The following is a 19,740-nucleotide window of genomic DNA, read 5'->3' as shown; positions in this document are numbered from 1 at the left end:
CGCGCCGCCATCTTGACGCGGCGCGCCCCCTGCCGGGCGGGAGGGGTGTGGCGCGCGCTGTGCTCGGCGCCGGACAAGATGGCGGCGCCGCGGTAGCGGGGTGTGTGTGGGGGGGAACCGTTATCCGTGACGGTGCCGGCGGGACCCCCGGGAGCTGCTCCTTCGCGGCCCCCTCGGGCGCCTCGGCGAAGGCAGTGGCCAGGCGCTTTGTGCTGTGTCGGGCCACCCCGCTGCAGGCCGCCTGCGCCGCTTGGTCCCCGGCTGGCACGATGGCGCGCGGGGTTGAGGGGGCCCACAGCAGCGGGCAGCCGTCAGATCTGCAAAGCTGTTTTGGGGGGAAAACGAAAGACGGAGGGGAGGGAAAGGGAAGCGCTACCCGGGGGCCTTCCTCCAGCAGGGATCCCCCRGCCACCGCGGGGGCTGGTCGCTGCCCCCCGGCGCCATTCCCACCATGGTGCCCTCTCCAGCAGGGCCTGCTCCGCCTTCCCCGTGGCTATTGCTGCTCCTGACGCTGTTGGCAGCATTGGAGGCACGTCSTGGCTGGGGACGTGTTTTGGGTCCCTAGTACGACCCGAATGCTATCACAGGCGGAGGGAAGAGGCTCTTTGCTTGGCTCTTTGCTCTGGGGGTGGAAGTCTTGGAGCAATGTTGGCCTCTGAGCAGTGTTTGTAACCTCTCAAGCGTGTACTCACACGCAGCCTGTGCACACGTGCCCACRTGTATGCACACCACCACTAGGAATGTTTTATCCAGCAAACTGCTACCTAGCAGTAAACAAACAGAAGGAAAAATATTCCTGCATTGCAGCTCCACTCATCTGCTTCAGTTAACCTGTATTTCTTTTCTTTTTTTTCTTTTTTTCTTTTTTGGGTGATTCTACCTAGCTTGATCCTACATCCAGCTCTACTGATGTAAATTTGGAATGACTCTGCTGTCTTTAGTAGACTCGTGCCAGGCTGATGCCTTCTGTGCAGCAACTCTCCACTGCGATTTTCTAAGCAGATTTATGGGCAGTGCTGGTCACTGGGCTCCTTTGCTGAGTGAACAGCACTCCCTGCACTGTGACGGCCACCACACCTGGTGCCCAGCCTCCTCCAGGAGCACCTCCTGTGCTGCATCAACACGGAGGAGGTTGCTCAGTGAAGACAATTCCATGTGGAGCTATGCTCACAGTGTATCCTAGAGCCCAGAAGGTGGTGGGGAGGTGGGCAGGATCCATGCAGCCCCAGATACTGCCACATCACCACAGTAGCATCCTAAGTTAAGTAGAGGAATGCCACTGTGGTCTCTGAAACCCTAAAGGGGACTGCAGAGAGGAATGAATTGCTTTGAATTGACCACTTTGGGGCGGTCACATGCCCAGGGAGGTTTGATGGTGATGTACCATCATAGACCTGACTCARTTTTCCTTTGGATTCCTCCAGTTATATATTCTGTTGACAAGTTTCACTAGCACACTGAAGTCTCATGCACATGCATTTTCTCTAACTTGAACTTTCTTGTTTTAGATCTTATGCAGCCCTTCATGGTCCCACAGGTCACTCCCCCTGCACCTACAGCAGTGCTGGGCAAGCTGGTCACCCCCTCAGCCCCTGCTGCCGTCTCTGCCACACGGGCGTGTCTGCTTTGTGGACAACGAGATGATGTTAATAAGCAAGAAAGACAGTGAGTTGCTGGATTGACTCCCAAAGCCCCACATATGGATGGACCATGGCACATCCCATGCAAGTTCCCTGTGGGAACTTCTGAGAACTCCAGAAGAGCATCCAGAGATGTGCCTCCCTCCTGCCAAGAAGATGAGTGCCCAGGAGCTGTAAGGCAAGAAAGAGATGGTTAAGATGAGCAGAGACCTCAGTGCCTGGGCAGATGCACTACGAAAGCACCTGCTCGAAGTAGATGCAGTTGTCTCATCCATCAGGACCCCCAGGTCATGCTCCGTAGAGTTGCTTTCCAGCAGCTTAGCCCCCAGCCTGCATTGTCACACAGGGATATTTCTCACTAGGGGCAGGACCCTGACCTTCCCTTCAGTGAACTTCAGGAGGTTCCTCTCTGCCCATCTCTCTGGCCTCTCAAGGTCTCTGTGAATGGCCGCACAGCACTCTGGGGTATCTTCCACTTCTCCCACTTTTCTATCATCAGCAAGCTTGTAGAGGGTGTGCTTTGTCCCATCATTGAGGTCACTGATTAATTGAGTTGCAAGAGGAAAGGGCTGTTTGTTTGTGACTTGCCTTTGCTGGAGGTACAGGGCCTTCACTGGAAGGATGCAGGATGCCAGGCAGAAGGCCTGGAGGTGACCAGGTGGGACTGGGGGGAAAGCTTGTGTGGTCAGGGGCCCTGCCAGGGGATGAGCTCTGACACAGCCCGGAGGGCTTGGACAACACAGGGTCCAGAGGGACGATGCCCCTGTGCTGCAGCAGTGTGCAGAGAGCCCCCGAGATGGGACAGGGAGCCCGGCCAGGCCTGACGCCCRACTCCAGAGCTCTCTGCAGGCACTGGCACTTGCCAGGGAGGCACAGTCTGCTGGGCCTTCCACAGCAAAACCCTCTGCTCTGCGCTGGTCGCTGCCGGAGGAGCGGTGGCTCCTTCCTGGTGCCCCTGGCACTGAGCCCAGTGCAGCATTGGGCTGAGGGGAAAGCTGCAGGCCTAGTTACAGATGGGACTGTCCTGAGTCAGGGCTGAGAAGCCTTCAGAACAAAGTCCGGGGGAGCCTCCCACCCCCGTGAGAAACCTGGAACGAGAGGATTTGAACCTGGAGCCAAAGAACGGGAAGGGAACTGCCACATGGTGAACGTACACAGTGCACATAGGATCAGGCCGCCTGGGCGAACCAGATGGTACCAGCTCCTACTTGGTAGGATGTGTCAATGGCGTCCATGAAGATAACACCAACTCCTACTTGATAATCGAGTGCGTCACCAGTGCCTACTCCTTAAGGCTGCTCTTTTGAAACAAGGGCAAGCGTAAGAGAGTTACGAGTGGGATGCGACTCTTTTCCCCGCCTGCTGTTTTTGGTCAGCACCCAGCAGCTCCCAGTGCAGCAAATCCTCCGCTGTCTGCCACAAGCTTCCTTGGTATGGATGGGACTGTGCTGAGGGGCAAAGGGGAGCATCACTGAGCAGATGTGTGCTCTTTGGGGAGCAGCGAAAGGGAAGAGGAGTCAAAGTGGTGTGGTGTGCTYTGAGCCGTGGATGTGAGCTCCTGGTCATCTGGCATCAATGTGACGAGGTTGTTTCTTGCAGACATTTCTGCCTGCCTGCGAGAGGGGCTGGGAAGAGTCCCACAAAGCACTAGCGATGTAAGAAACCAAATCCACGTGTCCCTGGAAGATGCCTCCTCACCATGGACTTCCTGAATGATCTGGACCCTTGGCTGAACCTGGCTACCATCTCCAGGTCAGCCCTGCGCACCTGGCCTAGGGGCTGCARGACTGAGCCCTGACAGGCCTCTGTCCTGACAGTCTTGCTGCCATGCTGGACTCCCTGTTCCCCATTCCTTAGGGAGCAGCCAGCACCGGCTACTTCCTGGCACATGTCTGCTAAGCTGCAGTGGGCTGAGGAAGGCTTCACACTGTCAGCCACACCAGCAGCAAATTCCTCCTTCCTCTGCCTCCTGGAAGAACTGCTGCTGCTCAGCGGGCCCTAGGGAGACCCTGACCACAGTCACCCAGGACAAAAGGATGATGGAGATGACAGAGAGGACKGCAGGAGTTACTGGAGTGTCAGGGTCCATGGGCTGGCACACATTCCCCCATTAGGGCATCCAGCCTTGATGGACACAGGAGCCCAGTGCCCCCTGCTCCTTTCTGGTCTGAGTTGCCGTAGGCCAGTGGAAGACCAATGTAGTAGAAGCCAAATTCAGTCTTCCTTAAGGAAACTGGAAAAGCCACCAAGTGGTAACCTTTCCTAGCATCTCTAGATGTCCCAGCTTCCCGCACGGTCCAAGGGGGAATCATGAGTAGAACTCAGACCCATGTCACCTCAACGGTGGCACTGTACCTCAACACGGTGAATTGATGAAAAGAGAACTGGACACTACATTTCAGCTGTGCCCTCCCCAGAGCTGAGGAGAGGGGAAGAGTCACCTCCCTCGACCAGCTGCCAACGCACTTCCTATACAGCCCAGGACCCCATGAGCTGCCTTTGCCACAGGGTCACCCTCGACGCTCACAAGCCAAGGCCCAGGGCCTCCAGGACCCGCAGCTCCCAGGCAACCCGCCCTCTGCCCTGGTGCGTATCTGCGGCCTCCTGGGCACGGCTTGGGGCAGCGCTCCCTGGCCTGGCCCAGGCGTGCCCAGCCGGGCGCAGCACCGCGGGGGCCGAGGGGCAGCGCCTGGCACTGCAGGAGCTGGGTTCCCACCRCCTGGAGAGCCCGTGCGGGCAGAGCGCTGAGCGTGCGGCTGCCAGGGCAGGGGCGCACGGGTCCCTGGGCACCAGGGAGCTGCAGCCAGCCACGGCCTGCGGCACTGGGGGCCGGGCGAGCTGCCCACGTGCCATCGGCTCCTCGAGGGTCCTGCCCTGCGGAGCTTTCGTGACGGCAGCAGCCCCGGGTCAGGCATTGCCTAGAGGGAGCCTGTAACAGCACGCGGGCGCTTTCCCAGCCCTCCCACCCGGGACACGGGGAGGTTGGCTGCCTCTCCCGCCACCCGGGACCCCCAGGGACAGGGCCTGGCCGCTCCTCAGCTGCACGGGGTGCAAAGGAGACCCTCGCTGCGAGCCAGGTGGGCCACGAGAGCCCGCTCGCACAGAGCCTGCGGGCAGTGCACAGGGTGTGGGCGCTGGGCAAGGTGCTGGGGGAGACGTGACTGCTGGCGCTGCCCGCACGGGCGGGACCCAGGGGTCCGGCACGGYCACGCAAAGGCCAGGGCCTTCGCCCGGGCCCGGCAGCGGGGGCTCTCCRGCGGTGCTGGGGCTGGGCTGGCCGGGGCTGGGCTGGCCTCGTGGCCGCCGTGCTGGGAACTGTTGGTGTTTGGGTGACAGCATCGTCAGCCCAGCCCGGGGGTACCATCACTGYCCCGSGGTGTCGGGCGGGTGTCACCGTCGCATCACAGCCCCGGGGTCTTTCTGGAGCYGGGGCCGGGCYGCCCCRGGGTCACTTTSCCTGCGAGCGAGYGAGCGAGTCAGCGAGCAAGCGAGCCAGYGGGYSAAGGTCRTGGCTGCGAGCTGCGACGAAGGAGCAGGGCRGCGGGGTGAGCGCCGGCTCCCGGGCTCTTCCCCAGTCTCTCCTGCCCTCGTGGCGGTCTCCCRGGGCTCGGTGGCCRCCYCAGAKCCCGCAGACCGCTGCACGCTGCCACCGGGAGCGGCGCCCGCCCCAGGAGCYGCGGGGATGCGCTGCCGCTCGGGTTGCAGCCTGGCATTGCGCTCCCCTCCCTGGAGATGTCCGGCTGCACGTGCCAGAAGCTYGGAAACGTCCCCTCGGCAAAGCCCAGCAGCCTTCGGGGAGCAGCCCCGAAGCACTCGCTGCGCAGCAYGGCGGGTCCCGGCGCAGCCCTGCTGACGGCGGCCCCGGCAGCGGGCAGACAGGGGAGGCAGCCGGAGCGAGCGCGCCGTGCTCTTCTCCCTCCGGGTTTCCTCGCGGCGGCCGTTGGCTCCTTCCCGGGGGCACGTTGACGCTGCCGGCCTCGGGGCGCGGAGGACCGGCGAAGGGAGAGCCCCGGGGCGGAGGAGGGGCCGCGGGCTGGGCGGCCGCCGGAGCAGCCCGGGAAGGGCGTCGCGGAGCGGGCGCAGGGGCGGCGCTGCCCGGCCTCGTGCCGGCAGCGAGCGGGGCGCTGCCGGGGCGGCCGTGCTCAGGGCCGAGCGCCGCGTTCTGCCTTGCCCTCTCGGAGCAGGACGTGGGCGCGGAGGCCGGAGCCGGCGGCACGCGGGAGGCTCCCTCGCCCCGGCGGCACGGCGAGAGCCCTGTGCGAGCTGGCGGCGCTGAGCCTCCTCTTGGTGCGCCTGCTCCACGTGCCCGGGGCCGGCAGCGTCGTCTCGGCGCTGTGCACGGCGCCGGTCTTCRCGCTGGGGGTGCAAATCCACCGGCCCCAGGTAGAGTCAGGCACGGCATCGCCCCGAGCGCCTGGCGGGCGGGGGAGAGGTGAAGCCAGGGCAGGGCGCGGGCCGGGGGCTGCGCACAGGCTCGTGCCCGCTCTGCCCTCCGGCCTCCGCTCTGCCGCCCGGCGCAGCCCTTCCCAGCACGGGGCTCCGGGCGCCGCCGCGACGCTCCCCACCAACCCGGCGCTTCCCAGGCCTCCGCAGGGGCCTCTGGCGGCGCCGGCAGCCTGGGCAGCAGCCGCGCGCAGGAGCCCGGAGGTGAGCAGCCCCGTGCCGGGCCGCAGCCGTGCTCCGCGCCGCCTCCCTGCCTGCCGGCCCCGGCTGCCTGCGCCTGCTGCCCCCCGGCCCGGCCGGGGCTCCGCGCAGGGGCTGCCCTCGCTCACTGCCTCTCGGCCTCCTCTTGCAGCAGCCGCCTTCCTCCCCGCGGCGCACGGGGCGGAAACTGCAGCGGGACGGCGGGCAGGGTGAGCGGAGCCCTTCCCCGCAGGGGCCGCCCCGCGGCCCGCAGCAGACCCACGGTGGGCGAGAGCGGCGGGCAGCACCGSGGTGGAGGTGCCGGACTCTGCCCCTGCAGCTGCAGGAGCCCGGGGCAGCCGCTCGTCCCCGCGGCGTCGCCGCGATCCCCGCCGCGCCGGCGGGGTCGCTCCGGGGGCACCCAGGCCGTGCTGCTCGGCGGGCTGGCAGGGAGCCCAGCGCCCGGGCACGGGCACCGGTAAGCAGCGCCCCGCCGAGCCGGGCACCGTTGTCACCTGGGGCTGCCGTGAATAAAGCTCTATGCAAGATTCAATGGGAGACGGGAGTGGTATTTGTTCCCAAAATGCACACATCAAATGGATTTTTAGCATGCTGGGGACTGCAGGCTTCTCATAGCATGACGTGCTGCCAACTTTTATTTGGTTTCTTGCATGCAGGCAAAAAATGCGAACTGCGTCTGTAAAACCTGCGGCGGTTCTTACCGTGGAGAGGCATTGCTAGCAGCGAGTGCTCAGGGCAGCGTGGCTCTCCCCCGTTTCTTCCCCATCCCTTTCCCTACATTTGGACAAGGAAGTAAAAGGGGTTACTTTTTTCTGCCTTTCCTCAAGATAGGGTTTCTCTCCAGTGAAGGGAAACCTGACAGGTTTTAACAGTCCTCTGCCTTTAGTTATGGGACTGTGTGTTGCGGCTAGCAAGAACCTAAGAACCGCAGGGCCCAGCACAGTGCCAAGTCAAATTTGGTCCAAGATCTGCTGGTGCTGCTGTCACAGGAAGGTTTTTCTGAAATAATCAAGTGCATGTAAACCTGCTGGGCAGCCACATCCAGGACAAGTGGGCAGGGCAGGAATCCCTCCGACATCTGCACCCATGGTGGCAAAGTCCTGCCAGGGCTGTGGCCGATGCAGGAGGCTTTAGGGACCACAGAGGGGACGTGAGACAACCAGCTACATCTGGGGCCCATGCAGTTTCCTTCCCAGCGCAGAGAGAGGCAGGCAGCTGGGTGATGATCCAGCCGTGGCACAAAGGCGCCGGCGCCCTTTCTGCTAGGGACACCAAGGTATTTTTCAGCAGTGTGTCGGCCACAGGAGCCTGCCAATACTGGAGCAGGGGTGGGCTGTGCCCTCTGCTCCTGGATGGAAGGGGGTGATGAGGCCGGAGCTGGGCAGGGGTTACCCGCTCAGGGCACTGTGCGTGCAGCCTGTCGTGTGCCACAGGGAGCCCGCGGTGGGAATCAGACCGTAACGGTGCCTTATGGGGCAGTGCAGAGAGCTGGGGGGGGGGTCACACACTGTGACTATAACGTTTTTATCCATTTAGGACAAATTCTGCCAAACAGAGGCAGGCCCCTCACACTCCCTCTCCCCCCTCCTGCCATTGCTGTTTATTGAGGAGTTCTGGGATTTTTTTTCTTCCAGATGGGAAGGAAAGCATTGACATTTTCAATTCCCTGTCTCACGGGAACATCTGCCCAGTCCCAGTTCTGCTCAATTGCCTTCTGATTTTTGTTGCAGTTTTATCATTTTCAATTTAGAATYATAGAATCGTAATTTAGAGGAAATAGAGAAAGAAAAAGCTGATCCAAAAGGCTCAGAGACCAGAACATCTCAGTTCAGGTCAGTCCTTGTTTCCTCAGTGAGTCTTTGGGTAGGGAAGACATATCCCTGCAGTGCACTTCTTGCAGCGAGGGGTCTGGGCAACGGGAAAGCTGCGCGGCCGCAGGCAGGCTGGAAATGCTGTGTGGGATGTGACCTAGCAGGGAGGACAGCCCCGGGGGAGGGCTGCAGGAGCCAGGCTCAGCCCAGTTCCCTCCCACTCAGGGAACTCCTTTTCGGTTTGTTCCTCGAGTCCCTCTCTCCCGGCCTGGAGCCTTACCTGTGCCRCCCACTGCACCTAGGACAGGTGGATCTGGCCAGCACAGCCCAGACCGGGAACATCCCAGGCTCCATGCACCCTCGGGCTGCGAGCGCAGGGAGACTCCCGGAGCAGGTGGGGCAGGGCTGGACACAGCACAATCCCGGGTGAGAGGAGCCCGTGGGCTCCAGGCGCAGCGGGCACAAGGGATTGGAAGGAAGCCTGTAGCGGGGCATATGGGGAAGGGATCGGATTTGGAAGCCTGTAGCGGGGCATATGGGGAAGGGAAACGGGTCGAACAAGGCCATGTGAGAAAGTGAAAGTGAATGTGAAAGGGAAATTGCTACACTGGATCCTGCTCCTCTCTGCCTCCTTTCTGGCACCATCCTCTTCCTCCTCTCCTCCCTTTCCAGCCTCAGCCCCATCTCCAGCCTCCTCCAGACATTTCTTCTCTGAGCCCTCACCACGCTCTGCTGTTCTCCACTCCCTGTGTGCTCCCTTCCCAGTTGCCTTTGCACAGCTGATGCCACTCTCCCGCCTCCCAGCTCCTCCATCCCCTCTTTCAGCCCCTCATCGCAGCTTCTGCTTTCACTCATCCTTACCCCTCGTCCTGTCTGCATGGATCAGACAGCTGTCCTCTCCCTGATGCTGGGAGCAGGGGACCAGAGAGGAAGGTGCTAGCTCGCATTTGGGAGCTGAGGGACCAGTCAAGTTTCCTCTCTGAGCTGCAATTTCTTAACACAGGAAGGCCACATGCACTCCAGAGTTACAGCGCAGACARAGGTGTAAAATGACAGATTTGCACAGGGCCAGAACTGGCAAGTGAGAGCTGTGCTTTCCCAAGGTCTCTGTGTTGTTTTGTACGGTTTGTTAAAGGCTTGTTTCCAACGTGACTCCCCCTGCCCTGACCCTCTTGTGAAGCCAGGGCAGTGACAGGAGTGAGTGGCGGGATGGGGAGGGAGAGCTTCTCTGGCTAGGGACCCTTTCGTTACGCCACATATCCTTTGATATGTTTATTCCTTATGTCTAGAGCTCTTCCCTGTTACTTTTCTCCTTTTACTTGGGTTGTAAGTGCCACTTGGTTTTGAAACCATGACTGAATACTGTTCCCAGTCAGCTTTACATTCACATCCCACCATCATTAACYCCTTTGGCTTTCCTAAGGCCTTCTTTTAAGTCAATCAATGTAACTAAGAACCACAGTTACAAATCTTGTATATAGAGAGATCTRCTGCATCCATGCATCACTTGATCCAAAGGCTCCAGACAGTTCTTCTGGGATGTCCTCATTAGTCTCTAAATCAACTTTAAATCTGCATATCCTGTTATTGCTTCACAGGTGCTAAGGATGCTATATTGAGGGTGATCAGTATGTGCGGTATCCCCTACTGCCTGTACAGACATCTCTTGTTGACACCTGACTCTGATCCAAGGGGATGAGTGTATGTGGGGCTCAAAAACAGATTTTGAGCACAATCCCAAATCTTTCTCCTTTTCTCAAAACAGTTTTGACTCAAATAAATCATAAAAATGTAGAAAAATAGAGTTTAGAAGGGATCCCTGAAAGTCTGTAGTCCAGCACTCCCCTCAAAGCAGGGACAATGTAGAGCAGGTTGTTCAGGTCCATGTCTAGTCAAGGGCAGAGATCCCCGCACCTCTCTGGCCCTTAYTCACTGCTGCACCACACTTGCTGTGACAAATCCCTGCTGGCTGYACTCAGTTTCCTTTTTCTCCTTCTTGTGCCTGGACACGGCTGCCATGAGTACTTGCGTAGGAAGTTCTGAAGTTTTGGATGTTCTGTAGTTACCCAAAYGCTTTTTTGAAGAAAAGCACAATGTTTGCCTTGTCTCTAATGGCACAGCCATTATAGACTTCTCCCAGTCACTACAACTTACCAAAGATGATAAAAAGCAGGCAGAGTCCAGCAACGTACCAGTTAAGTCCTGTTGACAGCTAGTGCAGGGAATGGGTCACATCACAGCATCCTGCAGGAACATGTGGTCTCAGTGCTTCCTCTGGGGAACAGGGGATGAACTGTGGCTCCTCCTGACTCAGCCCTACCAGATGATTCCTCCAGGACTGGGTCCACAAACCAGGACTCAAGCACTGCTGTGAACAGCAGTCAGAGGCCAGCCCACTGCAGAGCCCAACTAGCATGCATAGAGGGGAGGCAGGGACCTCTTCATCTGGATGCAATGAGAAGGCATATTTGCATTTCTTCCCACAGCCATGTCTGCAGGGAAGAACACAACAGAAACTGCTGCTGAGAGAGACATTGGGCAAAATGGACTGGCAGAGATGCTGAAAGAAGTGGGCCTCCGCACAGAATACTGGCTCCTTGTATTAGAGAAACAGCTAGGAGTTACTGGCACACAAGCCTTGAAACATCTGACAGATGAAGACTACCTAAAGCTTGCAAGCAACGCACAGTACACATGGGAGAAAAAAGCCCTGAAAGAGTTCCTTCAAGCACATGGCAAGGCAAAGATGAAACAGCAGCACAAAGAATGTATGGAGGAAGAAAGAAAGAGGCAAGAGGAAAGTAAAGCAACTCTGAGGGAAGTAAAGGAATTACACTTGAAAGGCAGGGATCACCATAAAGAAGGTAAGCAAAAGAAAGAGGAAAATTTGTGCGACACTCTAGAGTTCTCCATGGAACCCAAACATCCCTCTGGGAAGACTCTGGTGGAGGAGTTAGAGGCCAGACACAAGCAATTGGAACAGCAGGAGGAATCRGTGGGTAGGAGTGAGAATGTCTCCGATAAGGAAGTCCTGAGGCGAGCATCAGGGGGACTGGCTCTGCAAGGCATTTACAGAACTAACAGCCTTGCAGACATGCTGGCAAAGCGAGAGCAGCTCATCAACATTCCTGATGGATTCAAGCTYACTGGTCCAGAACAAGGGTCACTGCTTGAGAAGAAAGAGTTTTCATCCTCTTCAGCAGAAGCCACTTTTACCAAGTCCATGGAGCAGCTGGGGTTCAGCCTCAGCATTGCAGCCAAAGCYGGGTTCTGGGGTTMTAGTGTTGAAGGTGGTGTAGATTACAGCAGCTCCTCACAGTCAGAGCAAACTCACCAGTCATGCTCCGAGCAGGCATACATTTGCACCACTAAGTACCAGTACATCCCTCTGGCCTCCTGCTACTTCCAAAAGCATCAGCTTCGCCTCTCGGATGCGGCCCTGCAGGAGCTGCAAGACATTGAGCAACTTCTGAGCATCACTGAGGAAGCAAACAGGATCGACATGCTGAAAAGCAGGTGTGGGAGCTTCTTCAGGAGATTTGGGTCCCACGTAAACCAGGGCCCCCTACACTTTGGGGGAATATTCTGGTGGAAAGCATCTACAGAAGGGTTCAGGGCTGAGCAGCGGGAGAAGGTGAAGAGAAAAGCATCTGAAGCACTCAGTTCCTACATAGCGGCCAGCTATAGTGGTATTAGCTTCAGTGCAGCACCAACACTTAATATAACCTCCAACAAGGTATCAGCTCAAGGCTCAGATAGAAGATYATTTGAAGTAGAAGTTCACCTCTCTGTGGCCCAGACTGGTGGCCCAGCTGGGGTAGATTCCCTCAAATCCTGGAAAAATGAACTAAAATGCAGTAACACATCCTGGTGTGTTATTGACCGAGGCTTTCTGCTGATCCCAGTGTGGGACATAATCCTATCCAATCATGGACAAGACTTCAGAAATGTTCATCAGCTGAGCAGCAGCCTCCGGGATGCCTATGAAAGATTAACAAACCTACCTGTAAATACATTGCGTGAGGAGGGAACAGTGAGTGCTTTGGGACAAACCCAGTCATTCCTAGAGGAAATCAAGTCCTGGGAAGTCAGTGGGAGTGAGCAGCAGCTAATTAAATTGATGATCTTCAAGCAGAATCTGARTGAAAAAACAAAGAGCAACAAGATCTGGGTGAGCACTTGCCTGGCAGACAAGGTGTTGCAAGATTTYCTGGTAAAAACAGTTTCATTATGCAAATATTCATCTCTTCCTAATACCTTGTCCATAAAATTTATCTTGCGTTGCCTTCTTGATCCTTATATCTATTCAGTGGACAATTTCCCCAAATCTTCTTTCATTATGCAGTGGGTATTTCATGATGAAGAAGAGCCCCCCAGAACACCATGTGTCTATGAATTCACTGATTTCTTGCACAGTCTTCAGAAAATGAAGGAACTCATGGAAGAAGCTGCATCTCTTCCAGAGGTAGAGACAGAAGTAAAAGTTAAAGTCAGTTTAAATTTGAGTTTAGCTTTGTGCTCCTTCCTGAAGACTCTAAGAGAAGGAGAGGAAACAGATGTAGCATCATTACTACTCTGCATTGCAGAGAGTGCAGGATATCGAGAAGAAAACAGCACTTTTCAGTATCTCCTTGAATTGCCAGAAGTTAACTTCATGTTAAGTGAAATGAAAAAAGCACATGAATGCTACATGAATCTGAGGAACCAAGCCACTTCCAGAGCTCAAGCTTTCCTGCTCCTGACAGCTCTGAGTACAACAGCGAAACGCAAAGACATGTCTCCAGAACAGAAGTTTAATTTCTTGACTCAGATGAAGCATAACATAGGAAACTCACTGTCAGAAGAAGTCAGCGATATCCTGAAAAAGCATGGTAGATGTGATCCTGGAGGTGCTCTGGAAAAAGATCTAAATTCCCTTATAAATGGAGAATATGCAGTCTCCAACTGTGATCTGCAGAAAGAAGTTATAAAGCAGGAGCTAATTAACATTTGTCAGGGGACTAAACAGAAAGATTCATCAAAGTCATCACCCTCAGCAGAACAGTCWGATGATCCTAAAATGAATGAGGGTTCCGGAGCCCAAGAGTTCCTCAATTTGATCAAACAACTGGGACTAGAAAATTACTACCCGAGGAAAATGGGGATTGCAGATTTTCACATTATTGATAAGACATCTCTATGTGACAGCCAGCCTAGAACTGGCAGTGAATACCCCTTCTATTTTTTGCAGAAGCTGCTGATGCTAGATTATCGTGTAAGATATCTGGTTTGCCAGGATGACAGCAAAGCAAAAGAAGGCATTCTGAGCACACTGAATGCAACAAGCCTTGGTCCTGAGTGCTCAGATGATTACTCAGATATTTACAGTGATTTTTTAAATGCTAATCATGAGGAAATCAATGTCTCTGTTACAACAGGTCTGACACACATACATCCAATGGACCTCCAGATGGCAATTTTTCATTGTGCTGATGATTTCATGAGACAGTACATTTCAACAAAGCTCGCTTTTTGCCAGTTTGCGCTTCCCCTCCTAGTACCAAATCCATGCACCTCACAGATAGAGTTCCCTCTCTGGTCCCTCAGCCAAATTAAAAAGAGCTGGAAAGGSATGGAAAAGTTGGGAAAGCAGACCACAATTAAGAGTCACAAAACCAAACTGATTTATCAGGCAGACACACCCATTGTGTCCTTCATACGGATTGGGAGTTCTCCTTCCTCTTCCAAGTCRCAGATCCTGAATGCTCTGCTGAATAAACACAAACACGACACTTTCTTCCATCGACACTGCAAAGGCAGCACCAAAGACTGTCTTCTGATGAAAGGTGTTGTGGAGATCTCTTGGTACTGTCCCAGTGGAAGAAATGATGACAGATTTGAGAACTGCATTGCATTCACTAACTTACATGGAGATGCAAGAGAACACAAACAACAAGTTAAATTTGTACAGGAGATAGCTTCTCTAAATGTGGTCCTCCTTACCACTTCTGATGAGAATGAGGTAGGTAAGCAGCTTGTACGTGATCTCTTGAAGTCCCCAAAGCCTTTTGTTTGCCTTCTTACTGAGAAAGAGGGCACCCCTTTGAGTATAACTAAACGAGACATCAAAGTATCTGACAAGAGCAATCTCAACATAAAAATACCTATCAAGAACAAAAACGAGGCAGACTTAGTTGATGATTTGGCAAACACAATCAGAGGTTTACTAGAATATGCAGAGGGTAGTAGCAGTCTGGACACATGTGCGGGAACTGCTCGCCAATATGGATTTCTTATTGATGAAGACAAAGAAGATTGCAAAGAGGCCAAGGCTACGGCACAAGCACTGGTGGCCTTCTGCAAGGAGGAGAATATAGCAAGCGTGAAGGAAAAGCTGTTGCCTCTTCAAGGAGAATTATGGCATGAGTGGTGTAGGAAAGACAAGGAACTCACTCGCCTGCTAGAAAAGAGAAACAGGAGYATTGAACAGCATCGCAGTGAAATTGAGTCAGAAAAACATGCTATAAGACAGAAGCAGTTGGAAAAAGGATTCCCCCCAAATGAGCTAATGAAGCCAGTCCTGAAAATTATTCTGTCAGATTCTGAAACCACCAAAAAGTACTTCCTGCAGTGGATGAAAATATTCATGGATGTCTTGTCAGCTGACCACCTTGCAGAACTCCAGCAGAAATATCATGCCTTGTGGACAAAAACGAAGGAGAAAAAACACCCTGCAGAAAATGACAATGCAAGAGATATATTAAGGCATAAGTTAGAAGCATTGTCAGCTGAGATAAGTGCTTCTACAATAGGTCTTGAGCACATTCTGAGGGAAGCTGGGCAGATTTATGAAGCTTTGAATGTGAATACTCAAAAAGATGAGTATTTTCTTCAGCTGCCACAGATTGCAGCCAATCTGATGGTTTCAGGGTATCCAATTGAACTGATGGATGGTGATGCTTCCTATGTACCATTACAATGGATCGGGGCAATCTTTGACAAATTAATTGAAAAGCTAGGGGACAAAAGAGTGTACGTTCTTTCAGTGCTTGGCATCCAGAGCACAGGGAAGTCAACCCTGCTCAATGCCATGTTTGGTCTTCAGTTTAATGTCAGTGCGGGGAGGTGCACCCGCGGAGCGTTTATGCAGTTGCTTAAGGTGGACGAGAAACTCCAACAGGATGTGAACTTTGATTACATGCTGATCGTTGACACAGAAGGACTTCGTGCCATAGAGGTGGCCAATAAACAGTCACTTAATCATGACAATGAGCTAGCCACCTTTGTCATTGGCATCGGCAACATGACTCTGATCAATATCTTTGGAGAAAATCCTTCAGAAATGCAAGATGTCCTGCAGATAGCTGTGCAGGCTTTTCTGCGGATGAAGCAAGTCAATCTCTCCCCAAGCTGCTTGTTTGTGCACCAAAACGTTGGAGAAATAACTGCAAAGGAGCAAAACATGGAAGGACAAAGACGCCTGCAGGAAAAGCTGGACAAAATGACACTGACAGCTGCCCAGCAGGAATTCTGTGATGCCACCTGCTTCAGCGATGTCATCCGCTTTGACGTGAACACCCACATTCATTACTTTGCTCACCTCTGGGAAGGAAACCCACCAATGGCACCACCTAACCCCACTTACAGCCAAAAYGTGCAAGAGTTAAAGAGTAAAATTCTCCAAGCTGCCAAGAAGGAATCACAGGGCAGTATATTAAGGCTCTCGAGCTTGAAAGTTCGTATTAGTGACTTGTGGAATGCCTTGCTAAATGAAAAGTTTGTTTTCAGTTTCAAAAACACTCTGGAAATTGCCACATACAACAGGTTAGAAACTATATATAACCAGTGGACCTGGCAGCTGAGAAGTCACATCCTGGATTTGCAAATGAAACTGAACAATCGTATTAAAAAGGGAGAAATTCAGCACATAACCCGAAAAAGCCTTATGGAGGAAGTTCAAGAGAAATATGAGACTATCTTGAAAGATTTGGAACAGTATTTTAGGGAAGATGAAGACAGTGGGATTTTGATTCAGTGGAGAGCAAACATTGAAAATAAACTGAAAGATCTGAAAGACGTGCTTGTTGATGAGACACAGAGGAAGTCTTCAGAGTTCATTGAACTGAAGAAGAATCACAGTAAACTGGATCAGAAGAAGTCAGAATATGAACATGAGCTTTTCAAAAGAAGCCAAATGCTGGCTTTGTCACTAAAGAATGAAGAGCTGAATGAAGAAAAGCTGAGACAACACTTTGATGTCGTTTGGAAACAATGGGTCTATGAAGTATCTTCAAATGCACCTCCTTCTGCAGAACCAAACATAAACCTTGATATTCAGAATATTCTGCTGGAGCATTTCAAACAAGAACCAAACATAGACGAGAAAATAAAGTGTTTCTTGCAGAAARATGCATTTACCACAGATATTTCCAAGCATGTTGTCTTGAAGGGAGCACTGCCATTCACAAAAAAGCCTTTGGACAGCTATGATATAACCAGAATTGAGCAACTTGAACACCGCATCACACAGCTCGTCAGCAYGACCATCGACACAAAGGAACAGGAGCAAATGGATTACAACCAAAGTTACATTCATGAGATACTCAATGAAATAAGAAAACAGGTGGACTCTGTAGCCTGTAACTCCAAATATATCTTTACTAATGGATACAGAATATATTTATCAATGTCTCTATGCAAAATGGCAGCAAAAAGGTTTGAAAATATGCATAAGGCTTTCAAAAGAGCAAACGATCCAACTTTCTATCTGGAGAGCAAGAGAGAAGACTTCTTCAGAAGTTTCCAGATTTCCTGCCAAGGAGCAACTTCTATCACAGCATTTGCTGGTTTTGTGTGTGACAAGCTTTCAGTAGCTCTTCGACAGGCAGTGTATGCAAAGACTGCTATTGACATAGCCTGTGAGATGAGGTCTAACTATCCACCTTTCAATGGCAATCGATCTAAACTTGAAATGGCTATTCTCATTTCTCTTGCAGAGGAAGAGAATTTTGAGAAGTTCAGGCAGTACATTCATTTCCCAAAAGATTTTTTAGAAAGTTTCATCGAAAATTGTGTTAATAACTATTGCTTAGACAAGAAAAATCCAAGGCTGAAGAACTTCTTAAATATGTCCCTGAATTCATTTCAGACTCTTATTGTTTCTGCTATTTTTACTTCTACTGAAGTTGTCAAAGACAAATGCGGAAATGTATCCTTATGGCTGGATGAATTTTGTAGAAGACTTGGAGATAATTTTGAACTTCCCAGAAGTGATCTGAAAAACATTGAACATCAGGAAATACATGACATAGAATTCCTTAAGGAGGCAATGAGTAAAGCACTGATCCCTGTGCTAGAAAACCTGAAACAGGAATTTTCAGTGACTGATATGAAACCTTTTATCTTGAAACCTCATAAAATATTATTTGAACAGCTCCATGGATGCTGGGAGCAATGTCCATTCTGCAAGGCTCTTTGCACAAACACAATACCTGGTCATCACGGGGACCACAGTGTTCACTTCCATCGTCCTCAAGTCCTGAATGGTACCCAGTGGGTTAGAACAAACCAGTTTGTCATCGAGATTTGCTCCAGTCTTGTAGCAAGTAACTGTTTCCTTGTGCTTCACGGTAACAATGAAATTTCCTTTAAAAATTATAGAAAAGCAGGACCAGCTTATGCCAACTGGAGCATCACACCAGACAACTCCACACAAGCATACTGGAAATGGTTTGTGTGCCATTTCCGCTCACAACTGGAACAAGATTACTGTGCAAAATTTGAGGGCAAAGGATCAATCCCTCCAGAATGGGAGAAGTTTACAAAGAAAGATGTGATCTGTGAGCTGAAACAGCTATCAACTCAACATGGCATCTCACAGCACGAAATCTGTCTGTTAATGGACTGAATGTATTGGCATCCATTGCAGGCAGGCAAAGAGATTCCAGCTGGAAGAAKAATTTTATTTTGTACTTTTTTATTTCAGTTCCTGTTCTTATTTCCAGAAATGTGCATAAAACAAACTCAAGGGCTAGCCTTCTGGAAAGAAACCGAACAATAGTCGGCAGAATCTGCAAGATATGAACATAGATGATGCCATGGTCAATACATAACATCTTTGACTTTCTGTAACCCATTTGTGGAGGGTGGGTTTAACTTAGAATCATAGACTCCAAGAAGCAGTCTTTGCTGAAGTCTGTAATTTTAAAGTCAAAATGGATCAATACGATCCTCTCATCTGATCTCCTCATGAATGGAAATATCATGGAATTTTACTGTTAACCAAGTCATAGCTTGTGTTTGATCCAGTATCTCTGCTCTGTCTGTAACACACTTTCACACGCTTATAGCTCTGTATCAGTAATAAACATTAACGAAGGCCTGCTGCCTGCTCTCACCTCCTGACATTTTTGTTGCATGTGGGCAGCATCCTGAAGTGCTGAAGGGGAGGTCCTCAAGGCCCATTACTTCCTTGCTGCAGAGTCCATCTCTTTCCTGCTGACCCTGCTGACAGTTGGTCGCACTCTCCAGTGGGAAAATCAGATCCAGGATGCTCAGGTCCGCGGGGAGGTCTGGAGGCTGTCCTGAGAGGGTCACCTCGCTCTCCTAGCTCAGGTAGTGAATATAGAGATTCTCATGGCTCTTACCACAGATGTGCAACGATTTAAGCAATTGCAGAATCAGGGACAGGGCAGAGACAAAGCATGACAAGCAGAAGAGCAGGTCCAACGCTAGCCACGGTCTCTCCTGGTCCTGGAGACAGTGGGGTGGGGAGACAAGGGGCAGGTCCTTGCTCCAGGAGCTGCCTGAGACGTGGGCACTTGTCGTGGCGCAAGGGGAGAAGCCATCCGGGCAGCAGTGCCCAGGGGGTCGTACCAAGGAGCGGCCGAGCCGGAGATCCAGCCGCAGACGGCTCTCGCCACGCCAGCCGGAAACGCAGCGACCTCCACCGCAGCCTTCCTGGTCCCAAACGTACCTGAGCAGCTCTTGGGCGGAAGGGGAAAGGATTCCCAGGTTTTCACTTTATTGTGGGTGGGTATTTCTTTCTGATTGTCAGCTGTTTCACTTTTTTTTTTCTCCCTGTCTTTTGGTAGATTAAGCAGCTTGATTGCACATTTTTTATTTACTTAGGAAGTCTGTTATGGGCTTGAAATTATCTTGCTCCTTTTTAGCAGAAGGCCTCCCCCCCAGCACTTGCCTATAGAGCCATTCATTTACCTACATAGTGTAGGGTTTACTTTATTTATCCATCAGAGGGTSGCTGGGTTCGGGTCTGGTTGCGGTTTATTTTTCATCAGCTCCCCCTCCTAAMCCCCCCCTATTTCTTTGAGGTGTTATTATTTTTCATTTGAGGGCTGACTAACTTGGCCACAGGGGTCTTTGTGGGGCTGCCCCCTCCCCGCAGAGCCACTGTCTGCGGGTTCGTTTATTCGTTTCCTCCTATGTCCGTTTTCTCTGGTCAGTCCCTAAGTCCCCACGGGCCTGGGGAAGCTTCTAGAAGCTGCTGCAGCSACGGCTCCTGGTAGGTGCCTCCTGATTGGTGGGTGTAGGACAGTGAGCTGTTTCCTGATTGGCTGGTTGCTGAAGCGGCAGGCCAGCAGCTTGAGGGGTGCTGAGGGGAGCTGGGCCTTGTTTTGGGGGAACTGGGCTTGTTATGGGGGGTGCTG

At 52.6% G+C, this 19,740-nt stretch overlaps 1 protein-coding gene across 1 annotated transcript; it reads left to right on the top strand.

The window, feature by feature from the left end:
- The first annotated feature begins 8,499 nt into the window (after window positions 1-8,499).
- LOC146592057 (interferon-induced very large GTPase 1-like) lies at window positions 8,500-18,470 on the top strand. The gene is made up of 2 exons (XM_085311732.1): window positions 8,500-8,521; window positions 10,582-18,470. Exon 2 carries the CDS (start codon window positions 10,584-10,586, stop codon window positions 17,979-17,981), a length of 7,398 nt encoding a protein of 2,465 aa, XP_085167858.1. The 5' UTR covers window positions 8,500-8,521; window positions 10,582-10,583; the 3' UTR covers window positions 17,982-18,470.
- Window positions 18,471-19,740: the final 1,270 nt, after the last annotated feature.

Source organism: Rhea americana, unplaced genomic scaffold (genome assembly GCF_003343005.1).
Source record: "Rhea americana isolate MKP2758 unplaced genomic scaffold, rheAme1 scaffold_348, whole genome shotgun sequence".
NCBI lineage: Eukaryota > Metazoa > Chordata > Aves > Rheiformes > Rheidae > Rhea > Rhea americana.
The sequence above is the reverse complement of the archived record's forward strand: the minus strand, read 5'-3'. Positions and strand labels throughout refer to the sequence as shown.